General features: G+C 47.9%; 2 protein-coding genes across 2 annotated transcripts in view; one reads left to right on the top strand and one right to left on the bottom strand.

Annotated features, from left to right (window-relative positions):
* Positions 1 to 7,534, top strand: part of IGF1R (insulin-like growth factor 1 receptor) — a 256,403-nt gene extending 248,869 nt beyond the window's left edge. Inside the window, exons 20-21 of the mRNA XM_011957788.1 lie at positions 1,286 to 3,730; positions 3,873 to 7,534. Of these exons, the coding sequence (XP_011813178.1) occupies positions 1,286 to 1,667 (382 nt within the window). The 3' untranslated portion in view covers positions 1,668 to 3,730; positions 3,873 to 7,534. The remainder of the gene's footprint in view (positions 1 to 1,285; positions 3,731 to 3,872) is intronic.
* A 4,354-nt stretch (positions 7,535 to 11,888) lies between these two features.
* Positions 11,889 to 14,353, bottom strand: part of PGPEP1L (pyroglutamyl-peptidase I-like) — a 48,598-nt gene continuing 46,133 nt past the window's right edge. The window contains 3 exon segments of the mRNA XM_011957778.1: positions 11,889 to 12,214; positions 12,216 to 12,363; positions 13,106 to 13,332. Of these exon segments, the coding sequence (XP_011813168.1) occupies positions 12,143 to 12,214; positions 12,216 to 12,363; positions 13,106 to 13,314 (429 nt within the window). The 5' untranslated portion in view covers positions 13,315 to 13,332 and the 3' untranslated portion in view covers positions 11,889 to 12,142.

The following is a 14,353-nucleotide window of genomic DNA, read 5'->3' as shown; positions in this document are numbered from 1 at the left end:
TTTTCCCTGAAAGCCAGACATGGGCAGGTGGTCTGTGGTTAAGCAGCCGGCCTAACAGGAGGCTAGATACCATTGGGTGCTTTGAGTTTCCTAGATGTGGAGAGTTCTATGTGGCCACTTTTATGGAAAAGCATCTCTTTAGGAAGAATTTTAAAACAAAGAGGAGAGCTTCCTGGTGAGAACAGAGGTGGAAAGGAAGGCACTTTGGTTTCACGCTCACGTAAGAGAGGGCTGTTGGCGGTCACTCCTCAGAACTATGGCCAGCCTGGACGGCTGTACCTTTTTGCCCCAAAAGTCTGTTTACCTGGGTCTTTCTGCGTTCTGGAAGCTTGTCAAAGCCCGGGCCTTTCCTGGGTCAGGGCAGCCGGCTTTCCTTGTCCGCGTGCGACTGACTGTTTTTGTGGGGGGCCCTGGCCACAGCTGGCAAGACTTCCTTTGTCCCGTACGACTCTGAGGGCCTCACAGATATTTGCAGCCCAGGTGCTGTCGGAGCCCAGCCGATGCGACCAAGACACAGCACAAGCGTCATCCTGTTCTGCCTGTCCTTGCTTGTGGAGTGGACTCGTGCCCAGGGCTCTCCTTGCTGGCTCATTGGAATCTGGCTTCGGGTCTACACTGGGCCTCTTGTTTGGTCCAGAATAGCCTGGCTCGTCAGCTGGGGCTTGCCTGTGCAGGGCTGGAGCAAGCAGGTGCTAGATGGAGACAGCGCACTCGGAGTGTGCATTTCTTCGTGTTGCAAGCCTGGCCTCATGGTGCCTTCTTCCTCTGCCAGGGGTAGCCCTGCACCAGGAGGAAGCTTAGAAATAACAGGTGGGACCTGGAGAGAGAGCACTGTTGGGGAAGCTGCAGTCACTCATCAGCCTTCTTAGAAACCGGGTCTTTCCTGCTTTCTAATTCTGGAAAAGATGTTTCAGCAGTGGCTGCATGAGATGTCTCAGATAGAAAACTGCTTATTTTTATTTCTTAGCACTGACACCATAAATAATACCTGTAACGATGGACAGTGTGGACCTAGATTAGTGCTTCTTGGGAAAGGAGAGTTTGGGTTTTGTACTGTGGTGGTTCTGGGTGAAGTGAATGGAACCATACGAGGTAAAACAGGAGACTCTGAAGGCCACTTGGGCCATCCAGGCAGAAAGCCAGGGACGGAGAGGGACAGTAGGGTTGTATTCAGTGCTCCCACTATATGCTTACAGGCAGGAAACCACTGCAGGCGGCCCATGAAGCCTCTTGGCCACATGCACCCTCCCAGTTTGGACCCCCCTTCCATGTGTCTTGGCTGCAGGTTTGAATTGATGCGCATGTGCTGGCAGTACAACCCCAAGATGAGGCCTTCCTTCCTGGAGATCATCAGCAGCATCAAAGACGAGATGGAGCCTGGCTTCCGGGAGGTCTCCTTCTACTACAGCGAGGAGAACAAGCTGCCCGAGCCAGAGGAGCTGGACCTGGAGCCAGAGAACATGGAGAGCGTCCCCCTGGACCCCTCGGCCTCCTCGTCCTCCCTGCCACTGCCCGACAGACACTCAGGACACAAGGCCGAGAACGGCCCCGGCCCTGGAGTGCTGGTCCTCCGCGCCAGCTTCGATGAGAGACAGCCTTACGCACACATGAACGGTGGCCGCAAGAACGAGCGGGCCTTGCCGCTGCCCCAGTCTTCGACCTGCTGATCCTTGGATCCTGAATCTGTGCAAACAGTAACGTGTGTGCACGCTCAGCGGGGTGGGGGGAGAGAGAAAGTTTTAACAATCTATTCACAAGCCTCCTGTACCTCAGTGGATCTTCAGAACTGCCATTGCTGCCCGCGGGAGACAGCTTCTCTGCAGTAAACACATTTGGGATGTTCCTTTTTTCAATATGCAAGCAGCTTTTTATTCCCTACCCAAACCCTTAACTGACATGGGCCTTTAAGAACCTTAATGACAACACTTAATAGCAACAGAGCACTTGAGAACCAGTCTCCTCACTCTGTCCCTGTCCTTCCTCATCCTCTCTCTCTCTCCCTCCCTTTCTCTCACTCTCTCTCACTTTTCTCTTTCTGCTTCATAATGGAAAAATAATTGCCGTAAGTCCAGCTGGGAAGCCCTTTTTATCAGTTTGAGGAAGTGGCTGTCCCTGTGGCCCCATCCAACCCCTATACACACCCGCCCGACACCGTAGGTCATTACAAAAAAAACACATGGAGATGGAAATTTTTATCTTTATCTTTCACCTTTCTAGGGACATGAAATTTACAAAGGGCCATCGTTCATCCAAGGCTGTTACCATTTTAACGCTGCCTAATTTTGCCAAAATCCTGAACTTTCTCCCTCACCGTCCCTGTGCTGATTCCTTGTTTCTGGAGGCATGGGTGAGCGTGGCATCTGGTTGCTCCGTTTGAGAGACACGCTGGCGACACGCTCCGTCCGTCTGACTGCCCCTGCTGTGCTTCTCAAGGCCACATGCACACAGGTCTCATTGCTTCTGACTAGGTTATTATTTGGGGGAACTGGACACAATGGGACTTTCTCTCAGTGAAGGTGGGGAGACGCTAAACTGGCTTCCCTGCCCTGCCTCCCCACCCCCGCTCAACCCCCAAGAATCTGGTGGCCATGGGCCCTGAAGCAGCGTGGTGGACAGGCTTTGAGTCAAGGGGCCCCATGCCTGCTTCTCTCCCAGCCCCAGCTCCCTCGCCCACCCCCAAGGACACAGATGGGAAGGGGTTTCCAGGGACTCAGCCCAACTGTTGATGCAGGTTTGCAAGGAAAGATTCAAACACCACAACAGCAGTAAGAAGAAAAACAGTCAATGGATTCAAGCATTCTAAGCTTTGTTGACATTTCTCTGTTCCTAGGACTTCTTCATGGGTCTTACAGTTCTATGTTAGACCATGAAACATTTGCATACACATCGTCTTTAATGTCACTTTTATAACTTTTTTACGGTTCAGATATTCATCTATACGTCTGTACAGAAAAAAAAAAAGCTGCTATTTTTTTTGTTCTTGATCTTTGTGGATTTAATCTATGAAAACCTTCAGGTCCACCCTCTCCCCTTTCTGCTCACTCCAAGAAACTTCTTATGCTTTGTACTAGAGTGCGTGACTTTCTTCCTCTTTTCCCGGTAATTGATACTTCTACGACATAATTTGCCATGAACTGTTTGATGCCTTTTTATAAATTCATCCCCCCTCCCTGCTCCCACCTGCCCCTTTAGTTGTCTTCTAACCCGTAGGCTCTGTGGGCACGAGGCTGGTGAGGGCACAAGGCGGAAAGAAGGCCGGGCACCCGTCCTGAGAGGGTCGTGCTTCTCTCCCCAGCCCGCCCTCACAGCATTGGAGTCTGTTACAGTGCAAGACATGATACAAACTCAGGTCAGAAAAACAAAGGTTAAATACTTCACACGTCTTTGTTCAGTGTTTCCACTTACCGTGGTTGAGAAGCCTCACCCTCTCTTTCCCTTGCCTTTGTTTAGGTTGTGACACACATATATATATTTTTTTAATTCTTGGGTACAACAGCAGTGTTAACTGCAGACACTAGGCATTTGGATTACTATTTTTTTTAATGGCTATTTAATCTTTCCATCCCATGAAAAACGGCTGCTGAGTCCAAGGGAGCAGCAGAGCATGGTCCGGCAGGCCCTGCTGTGACCCTCGCCACCACCCTCACCAGACCAACCCACCTGTCTTTGGAACCAGAACATCCCAAGGGACCTCCTTCGCACTGGCGGGGAGTGGGACCCTGGGATCCAGGCTGGCCCAGGGCGGCATCCTCAGGGCTGTGCCAGCTGGAGCGCCAGGTCGGGGCAGCGCAGACGCCACAGTGGCCCAAGAGCCCCTTTGTTCCCTGCCAGGGGACCGGGGCTGTGGTGCTGGCCCTCTTTCCCTCGGCCAGGAATCCAGGTCCTTGGGGCCCAGGGGTCTTGTTTTGTTTTGTTTTGTTTTTAGCACTTCTCACCAGAGAGATGACAGCACAAGAGTTGCTTCTGGGATGGAAATGTTTAGGAGTAAGAACAAAACTGGGATACAGTGATTGCTAGTTGTGACTGAAGATTAAACACAAAAAAAAGTCTGTAGTGCTTCTTTGCTTGTCAGCAGTTTGTCTCACTGCTTTCTCTAGCCTCTGTCCCATAGTGTGTTCCCTTTTAAAAAAGAAAAAATAAGGTATTATATGTAGGAGTTTTCTTTTAATTTATTTTGTGATGCCAGTTTCAGTCACTGTAGAGAAGCCCCATTATGAATTTAAATTTCAAGGAAAGGGTGTGTGTATGTGTGTGGGGTGTGTGTGTGTGTATGAGTGATGGGACAGTTTTTGATTTTTTGGGTTTTTTTCCCCCCAAACATTTATCTACCTCACTCTTATTTTTTATATGTGTATATAGACAAAAGAATACATCTCACATTTCTCAGCACCTGACAATAGGCCGTTGATACTGGTAACCTCATCCACGCCACAGGCTCCACACCCAGGTGATGCAGGGAGAAGCCAGGCTGTATTCCGGGGTCAAAGCAACACTGACTCACCTTTCTGCTTATTTCAGACAGCTTGCCTTTTTCTGAGATGTCTCGTTTTGTGTTGCTTTTATTCTTTTTTTTTTTTTTTTTCTATCTTGGTTTCCACCAAGGTGTTAGATTTTTCCTCCTCTCCTAGCCAGTGGCCTTGTGAGGCCAAGGAGGGCACCAGAGCACACTTTCGGGGGGCCACCAGGCTGTCCCTGGCTGGTTGTCTTGGGAACAAACTGCTTCCATGCAGATCGAACACATTTCATCCTTAAGAGAGCAATTGTTCCTCAGGTTCTGAGGACAGGAAGGTGTCCAGGCAGCATAGTCTCTGTGAGAATCTCCTGGGTAAAGGCATATTGGGTTTGCTCCCTTTGCTGCTGCTCCTGCATCCCGGGAGGAGGCTTGCACCGAGGCAGGGCCATGCGGCCATGGCTGCTGCATTCATTCAGCACAAAGGTGCAGCTGCAGCAGCAGCTGGAGAGTAAGATCTGCCCAGCCTGTCCTCCAGAATGCAGAGGCTCCTAACCTCACAGCCAGTCCCTAAAAGAACACACGCAGGAGCAGAATCCCCTCCCCCTCTAGGCTGCCCTCTCAACTTCTCCCTCACCTCCTCCTCCCCTAGGGGTAGACAGAGATGTACCAAACCTTCGGGCTGGAAAGGCCAGTGGTCGGCGCCGAGCCTCCGTGGTGTCTCACCTCCTGCCAGGGCTGTACCTCCGTCTGTCCCTGGTCCTGCTGCTCACAGGACAGACAGCTCGCTCCCCTCTTCCAGCAGCTGCTCTTACAGGCACTGATGATTTAGCTGGGAAACGTGGCGGGCAGCTTTCCCCAAGTGTGGATGGTTCCTTTGCAATTCCAGTACTAAGTGAATGCGCTCAGGAGCCGTTTTCCTGCTGCCAGAACGTGACCCATCTCTCCCAAGACCCCGGGGATCTTAAGGTCATTGAGAAATACTGTTTGATCAGGGTTTTCTTCTTCCACACTGTAGGTGACCCCTTGGAATAATGGCCTCTCCTCTCTTTTGCACATACCTACCGGTTTCCACAACTGGATTTTTACAGATCAATCAGCTGGTTATAAGGGTTTTGTTTAAACTGTCCAAGTTATTGATGTCATTTTGTTTTTGTCTTATGTAGGTAGCTTTTCTTTAAGTAGAAAACACTAGCAGTGTAGTGCCCATCATAACAAATGCTTCAGAAACACTTCAATAAAAGAGAAAACTTGGCTTGTGTGATGGTGCAGTCATTTTACTGGACCAACCCACCCACCTTGACTATACCAAGGCATCATCTATCCACAGTTCTAGCCTAACTTCACGCTGATTTCTCCACCTCTTGATTTTTCTCTTTTGTGTCCAAATAATCTTAAGCTGAGTTGTGGCATTTTCCATGCAACCTCCTTCTGCCAGCAGCTCACACTGCTTGAAGTCACGTGAACCACTGAGGCACATCATGGAATTGATGTGAGCATTAAGACATTCTCCCACACAGCCCTTCCCTGAGGCAGCAGGAGCTGGTGTGTACTGGAGACATTGTTGAACTTGAGCTGTGTGAGGCCCAGACCACCCCAGGTCTCCTTCGTTTGACATACCGTTGGAACGAGCCTCCTCCTCAAAAGATGGAAGACCATGTTCGTGGCCGACCTGGCCTCTCCTTCTGGCCTGTTTCTTAACATGCGGAACCACATTTCAGTGGTAGGAAAAGTGGCTTCGTAAAATAGAAGAGCAGTCACTGTGGAACTACCAAATGACAAGATGCTCGGTGCAAATAGGGGTGCTTTAGGATAAAAGATTTATGAGCCAACTATTCTGTGGCACCAGATTCTAGGCCAGTTTGTTCCACCGAAGCCTCTCCCACAGCAGTCCACCTCTGCAGGGTGGTGGCCGAATGGCTTGTAAGTGGCTCTGTGGCAAGATCACACTGAGATCAGAAGGGTAGGATGTTTGTCTAGTGTCCTTAGCTGTCACATTGGGTCCTTCCAGGGTGGCCAGTGTTGGTGGCCACCCCCTTCTAAAACATAGGCACCCTCCTGGTGACAGTGACCCGCCATGGTATGCCTTGGCCCATTCCAGCAGTCCCAGTTATGCATTTAAAGTTTGGGGTTTGTTCTTTTCATTAATGTTACTCTGTGTTGTCAGCTGTCTTTTCATTTCCTGGGCTAAGCAGCATTGGGAGATGTGGACCAGAGATCCACTCCTTAAGAACCAGTGATGAAAGACACTTTCTTCACTCTGAAGTAGTTGGTGGTACAAATGAGAACTTAAAGAGGGGATGTTATTTAGACTGAACCTCTGTTGCCAGAGATGCTGAAGATACAGACCTTGGACAGGTCAGAGGGTTTCATTTTTGGCCTTCATCTTAGATGACTGGTTGCGTCATTTGGAGAAGTGAGCGCTCCTTGATGGTGGAATGACCAGGTGGTAGGTACGGAACCATTGTCACAGGGATCCTGGCACAGAGAAGAGTTACGAGCAGCTGGGTGCAGGGCTTGGAAGAAATGTGGGCAATGTTTTGAAATTGTTGTTTTCTGAAGCTATCAGACCATATCAAGGCTCAGCAGTCATCCATGGGCATTTGGTTTCAACAAAGAAGCCTAACATCCTACTCTGGAAACTGATCTCGGAGTTAAGGCGAATTGTTCAAGAACACGAACTACATCGCACTCGTCAGTTGTCAGTTCTGGGGCATGACTTTAGGGTTTCATTTTGTTTCTGCAACAACATAATCACTCATTTGTATGTCCACGTGTGTGTGTCCGCATCTTTCTGGTCAACATTGTTTTAACTAGTCACTCATTAGCGTTTTCAATAGGGCTCTTAAGTCCAGTAGATTACGGGTAGTCAGTTGACGAAGATCTGGTTTACAAGAACTAATTAAATGTTTCATTGCATTTTTGTAAGAACATAGAATAATTTTATAAAATGTTTGTAGTTTATAATTGCCGAAAATAATTTAAAGACACTTTTTTTCTCTGTGTGTGCAAATGTGTGTTTGTGATCCATTTTTTTTTTTAGGACACCTGTTTACTAGCTAGCTTTACAATATGCCAAAAAAGGATTTTTCCCTGACCCCAGCCGTGGTTCACCCTCTTTTCCCCCCATGCTTTGTGCCCTAGTTTATAACAAAGGAATGATGATTTAAAAAGTAGTTCTGTATCTTCAGTATCTTGGTCTTCCAGACCCCTCTGGTTGGGAAGGGGATCATTTTTTACTGGTCATTTCCCTTTGGAGTGTAGCTACTTTAACAGATGGCAAGAACCTCATTGGCCATGGAAACAGCAGAGGTGTTGGAGCCCAGCAGTGCATGGCACCGTTCAGCATCTGATTTGGTTGGTCTGGCTGCCGTCATTGTCACGCAGTGCCATGGACATGGGAAGACTTGACTGCATAGCCAATGGTTTTCACGATGATTACAGCATACACAGTGATCACATAAAAGATGACAGCTCTGGGGCACACAGGCTATTTGCTTACATGCCTCGTATCATGATTAATGCTTTTTGAAGGCAGAATCCCGAAGATACATATCTCCAATACAGAAAACAATTCTTTTTAATAAAAACTACAGCATACACAAAAATTTGTTCTAAAGTTTGACTCCACTTCCTCTAACTCCAGTGGATTGTTGGCCATGTCTCCCCAACTCCACAGTATCTCTGTTGTGGGAAACACCTGGGTTTTTGCACTACATGGGAGAAAGACCTGGAAACTATTTGGGTTGTTTTCAACTTTTCCTTTGGATGTTTGGCGTTGCACACACACATCCGCAGGTGGAAGAGACGCCTGGCGAAAACACCTGTCTGCTTTCTAAGCCAGTGAGGTTGAGGTGAGAGGTTTGCCAGAGTTTGTCTACCTCTGGGTATCCCTTTATCTGGGATAAAAAAAAATCAAACCAGAAGGCGGGATGGAATGGATGCACCGCAAATAATGCATTTTCTGAGTTTTCTTGTTTAAAAAAAGTTTTTTTAAAAAAGTAAAAAAAAAAAAGGTAATAACATGGCCAATTTGTTACATGAAATGACTTTCTGTGTATAAATTATTCCTTAAAAAAAAACCTGTTTATATAAAAAATCAGTAGATGAAAAAAATTTCAAAATGTTTTTGTATATTCTGTTGTAAGAATTTATTCCTGTTATTGCGATATACTCTGGATTCTTTACATTATGGAAAAAAAGAAACTGTCTATTTTGAATGGCTGAAGCTAAGGCAACGTTAGTTTCTCTTACTCTGCTTTTTTCTAGTAAAGTACTACATGGTTTAAGTTAAATAAAAGAATTCTGTATGCATTTCTGTCTCTGGTTTTGTTTTGTCCCTCCTGGAAGCATCACCACACTTTGGTGGCAGGGAAGCTGAGCTATGTGGGGCACGTGTGTTCACACATGTTGCCTGGAAACATTCTTCACAAAAGTATTGCCTCTTCTCTGACAGCTGAGCTTTCTCAGCATGCAAATTGCTCGTGAAGACGACAGGGAAGCTATTCTATTTCTCACTCCATTAAATCATCTGGAAAGAAATTTGAATGCATAAATTACGGAAATCTGTACTACAGTTCTGACTGATTTGTGGACTTTTTTCCTTTACCTTCCACTAACAACAGTCAGGCCAAGGCAAGTCTGATCTGCATGACTCCAGGGCAGAGGACTTCAGTTCTTCACATTTCCCATGTGCTTTTTGGTCTTTCACAGCTGACATGCCCGCCTCAGGGGATGCTGGTGAGAACCCAGTGGGCCACACACAGGATGCGGCTCACTGGAGGAGCTCCAAAGTCTTAGCTACTTTCTAATTGCTGCTTAGTGATCTCTGTCTGCCCCCAGGGACGCTACAATGTAAATATCATTATTTTTGTCAGGGGAAATGGCTGTGTATGGCAAGGTGCGAATGTTCTAGAATCAGACTAAGGATTCATAGACACATCAGGAGGAGAAGCTGGTCATTTCCCTCAACTTTATCATGGGAAAATAACAAAATCAGGCCAGTAGAAGAAAAGCTGCCTAGCTATGTGTAGGTAGGAGAAGTAAACCAAAGACCATGGTTACTTCAGACCTGCTGAGCCTCAGAAGTGTTTGCACCTAAAAGCAAAAGGTCTTTCTGAAAGGGGACTCTCTGCGGGGCGCAGTGGCTTACGCGTGTAATCCCAGCACTTTGGGAGGCTGAGGCGGCTGGATCACATGAGCTCAGGAGTTCCAGACCAGCCTGACAAACATGGTGAAACCCCATCTCTACTAAAAATACAAAAAATTAGCGGGACGTGGTGGCAGCTGCCTGTAATCCCAGCTACTTGGGAGGCTAAGGCAGGAGAATCGCTTGAACTTGGGAGGCAGAAGTTGCAGTGAGCCAAGATCGTGCCACTGTACTCCAGCCTGGGTGACAGAGTGAGACTCCGTCTCAAAAAAAAGAGGGTACTCTCAAACTTTGCATTGCTTCAGCGTTACTGCTCACTCTTGTCACCGAGTGCCTGGCACTCAGGGGATCTTCATTAGGTGACTGATGACAAGGAGGTCTCAATTCTGAGGCTGGAAAGCCTAACAGGGCCTCCCTCTTTCCTGGGCAGGTTGGTGCTGCACTTGCAGGTTGCCACAGTGCAGTCAGCACTTGGCCTGCCCAGCCAGAAGGAGCAGCAATGTCTAAGGATGAAGGTGCTGGGTCTTTAGAAGCGTTAGAACTTTTCCCCCTGTGCCATTTCTTAAGACTGCAAGCCCTCAAGAGCTGTTTCTTCATTTACCCTCCCCAAGTCCAGGTGGGCGATTTTTGTCGTTTTCTAATGTTACTAAAAGACCTTCACATTCATTCTCTCACCAGATGTTCACAATCACCCTGCAAAGAAAGGATTTTAATTACTCTTACAGATGAGCAAACATACAAGCATGCTCAAGACCCCCCTTCCCACCTCCCCGCCAACTATTAAATGACCAACCCAGGACTCAGCCTTTTCTGCTGTGGTTCTCAAACTGACTTCAGCACTGCCAGAACTAAGCAGGCTCTGTGCATACTGACAAGGGATGGTGGGCGAAGTACACAGCCCAGGATGTGAATGAGCCTTCTGGGGTTCTCCCTGGAGAACTTCAGAGGCCACAGTGGGGGAAATGATGGGGAAGTTCATGAAAAGGGAGCTCTGGGCCTCCCAATTGGATAATATCTAAAAATTTAAAAAATGTTGTGGCATGCTGCCAAGGAGTCTGAAATATAACACTGGAGCCCAGTCCTGGGGGCCCCTTGCTTGACAGTGTCTTGGGACAGAACTGCCCATAGCACAAGCAGATCTCCACATTACCAACCATGCAGCCAGACCTGTACACACCACCCAGCACCACCTCCCCCATCCCCCAACATGCGGGCTTTGATCGGTTTTCTAGCAAATGATCCAGGTATACTTGCAAAGGGAGTCCTCTAAAGGCCACTCCAAATGCAAAAAGTGTGCTGGCGGCCTTGACTGGTTCCTTTGGTTTTTTGTCTTCTTAGGTTTTTCTTGTTTGTTTGTGTGTGTGTGTGTGTGTGTGTGTGTGTGTGTGTGTGTGTGTGTGTTTGAGACGGAGTTTTGCTCTTGTTGACCAGGCTGGAGTGCAATAGTGCAATCTCGGCTCACTGCAACCTCTGCCTCCTGGGTTCAAGCGATTCCCCTGCCTCGGCCTCCCGAGTAGCTGAGATTATAGACACCCGCCACCACACCCGGCAATTTTTTTTGTAATTTTAGTAGAGACTGGGTTTCACATGTTGGTCAGGCTGGTCTCAAACTCCTGACCTCAAGTGATCCACCCACCTCGGCCTCCCAAAGTGCTGGGATTATAGTTTTGAGCCACCATGCCTGGCCTGGTTCCTTTGTTAGGAAGCTGCAAATGCTTTTCTTAATAGTGAATGAATCTGAACACTAAATGATGAATTTTTTAAATTTAGTCAAGTGAAAAATGGTAGCTGTAATCACACCAACAAGAAATTTCCCAGAGCTTACCTATCTTCGCTCACTTCCTCCAAAAAAAAAAAAGCAATGTTACCAATAGGACTCCCAACAGAAAGCTGCCCCTAGAAAACACTGAACAGGTAGAATCTGAATAGGGCGTTAACAGGTACAGAATTTTGGTTTCGGATGAGGAGAAAGTTCAGGAGATGGATGGTAGTAACGGTTGTGCAACAAGTAAATGTACTGTATACTACTGAACTGTAAGCTCGAAAATTATTAAAATGAGTAAGTAATAAAAGAGGCAAACACAGAGACAGAGAAATCATACAGTAGAGCCTCAGTGGCTTCAAGGCTACCCAGGACCTGGACACACAAGCTCAAAGGCAAGGAATGGGGCCCCTGGAGCAGTGGCTGTCTCTATGCTTCTGTAAGCCTCTCCGAAACAGGTCTGTAGTCCCCGTAGTCTGGGCAGGATCACATAGACCCACTGTGTAGATTTTTAGAAGAAAACAGATGACTCGGATTTCATTTTATTGTCATGAAAACCATAACTGAAGCTAGTTCATCCCGTGAAATGTCCACCTTTCAGAGTGTTCTTTCTCCCGACAATAAAATAGCCCTTTGTGATTTTGTTGGGCTAACAAAATCACAAAAAGTTTTTCCCCCTCTTTGTTTTACAAGCAATTTTTGAAAAAGTTTCTCAATGCACAGCTGAATGCTACACACAGGATTGAAACGTTTAATCTTCTCTAAAGGAGCAATGCCCCGGTCAGGTCCCTTTGGCTGGTAGCACCATGGTCGAGTTTTCTTCGAACCGGGCTTTGCACTCGGGCTTTCCCACGCTCTTCCAGCATTTCCTGGATGATGACTTGCAAGGCTCTTCCCAGCAGGCTGGCCGGGAGCCCACGCGATAGTGGAGGGACATGAATGAGTGCCGCGCAGCCTTTTCCATGATGCAGAGAGAGGTAATAGGTATAATCGCAGACGTATCTGCAACCACAGGAAATGCCACATTAATTCTTGAACCAGCCTCTAACCTCAGTGAAACATAAGCGGAAGTGGCAATGCCACACCCACAAAGCCTGAGGAGGGAGGACTGACACCCAAGCGAGGCTTAAGTTGTGTTGTTTCACCTCAGAAAGAACATGGTGCCGGGGAGGAGGTGGGGAGAGCTGGCTGTTGGCCTCATGATCTCATGACCAGCAAGTGACCAAGACAGAAAGGGGTCAGATACTCCACAAACCAGTCCATAACACCTGCATCCCAGTGAATCCCTGTCATTCATGTCTTCTTGAGTCACTTACTCAGTCATTCCTTGGGGAAAGGGGAAACCACCTACTGGGGATCAGAGTTTGGAGAAACAAAGGTAAATCAATCTTTATCTGGGGCTACATCAACATAGTTAACTCACAACCTCGGTCACCTCAAAAGTCAAAATTAGAAAACATTCACGAAATGTTAGTGGCTCTTGAAGTCCGCCTTCCCATCTCTTCTCCTAGATCCACACACCAAAGACCGTGTTTCCACAGGGAGGTCTCACAAACGAGCCCCTAGGCAAGGTGTTAGCAACTGTGCTGACCTGCACGCAGCAAAGAGGGGCGATCTGGGGGCAGCGCCGCATGGCCAAGTGGCCAGCTGGACGGTACAGGATGGCTTCTTGGAGGCCGGGGGGATGCCCAAGGCCGTGGCTTCTCTCCTACCTGCTCAGAGGCCTAACACCCACAGAGCATACCTGCCTGCATCTCGAGAAAATATCACCTCCACATCCTCCACCGCTACGTGCTTGCAGACTGCCTTCATGCAGACCCCTGACTCCAGCATGTCTGGGCCGCCAGGTAGGCACACACCGCCCTCCGGCCGGAAGCCCCGGATGTCGGCGTCCCGGTAGCCTTGGTTCTTGCCAGACTGTTCCAGAATGATCGCCTTGGCGGAGGTGTCCATGCCCACATGCACGACGAGCTGTGTGAACAGGCAACAGCAGAGAGACCCCAGGAAAATGAGACCCACCCTGCTCACCGAATGCGCGGAAGGACCACTCCTTTAGAGAGCCCGGCTCCATGCAAAACATCTCAAACCCCAAATCCACTGGAAACCCCAGGATCCCCCACCAGTGTCTCCTAATTAATATGGCTGGAAAGAAAAATAGCTGGATTCTTTTGGCTGAATAAAAACTCATGCTGCATTTACATTTAAATACTTTTTACTTCAAATTATTCTTACAGGGCAATGTATTCTCTTTTTGTAGGGGGAGGGTTGGAGGGAGGAGAAGCAAGCTGGTAAGTGGTGAGGCTACCACAGCAGAGGCTTCGTGTTTTGGTGGAATCCTGCATCATTTTATTTTGTTTTATTTATGTATTTACTTATTTTTATTTTTGTGAGACAGAGTCTGGCTCTATAACCCAGGGTGGAGTGCAATGGCACCATCTCAGCTCATTGCAACTCCGCCTCCTGGGTTCAAGTGATTCTCCTGCCTCAGTCTCCCGAGTAGCTGGGACTACAGGTGCACCACCACGCCCAGATAATTTTTGTATTTGTAGTAGAGACAGGGTTTCACTATCTTGGCCAGGCTGGTCTCAAACTCCTGACCTCAAGTGATCCGCCCGCCTCAGCCTCCCAAAACGCTGGGATTACAGGCGTGAGTCACCACGCCCACCTCCTGCATGTTTTTTAAAAATGAAACTTAGTAAAGGGAGTTAGTAGCAGTCCAGTGAAATCTTAGAATTTATTAAAGCTGATTATTTTTCCTTTTTGAAAAATAGCTGCACAAGTATTTTATCAAAACATCTGGGGCACTGTCTGAATGGCTTGATAGCCATTTTTTGTTTTGTTTTGTTTTGTTTTTTTCGAGACGGAGTCTTGCTCTGTCGCCCAGGCTGGAGTGCAGTGGCACTATCTTGGCTCACTGCAAGCTCCACCTCCCGGGTTCACGCCATTCTCCTGCCTCAGCCTCCCGAGTAGCTGGGACTACAGGCACCCGCCA

The sequence above is a fragment of the Colobus angolensis genome, unplaced genomic scaffold, assembly GCF_000951035.1.
Source record: "Colobus angolensis palliatus isolate OR3802 unplaced genomic scaffold, Cang.pa_1.0 Scaffold112, whole genome shotgun sequence".
NCBI lineage: Eukaryota > Metazoa > Chordata > Mammalia > Primates > Cercopithecidae > Colobus > Colobus angolensis.
The sequence above is the reverse complement of the archived record's forward strand: the minus strand, read 5'-3'. Positions and strand labels throughout refer to the sequence as shown.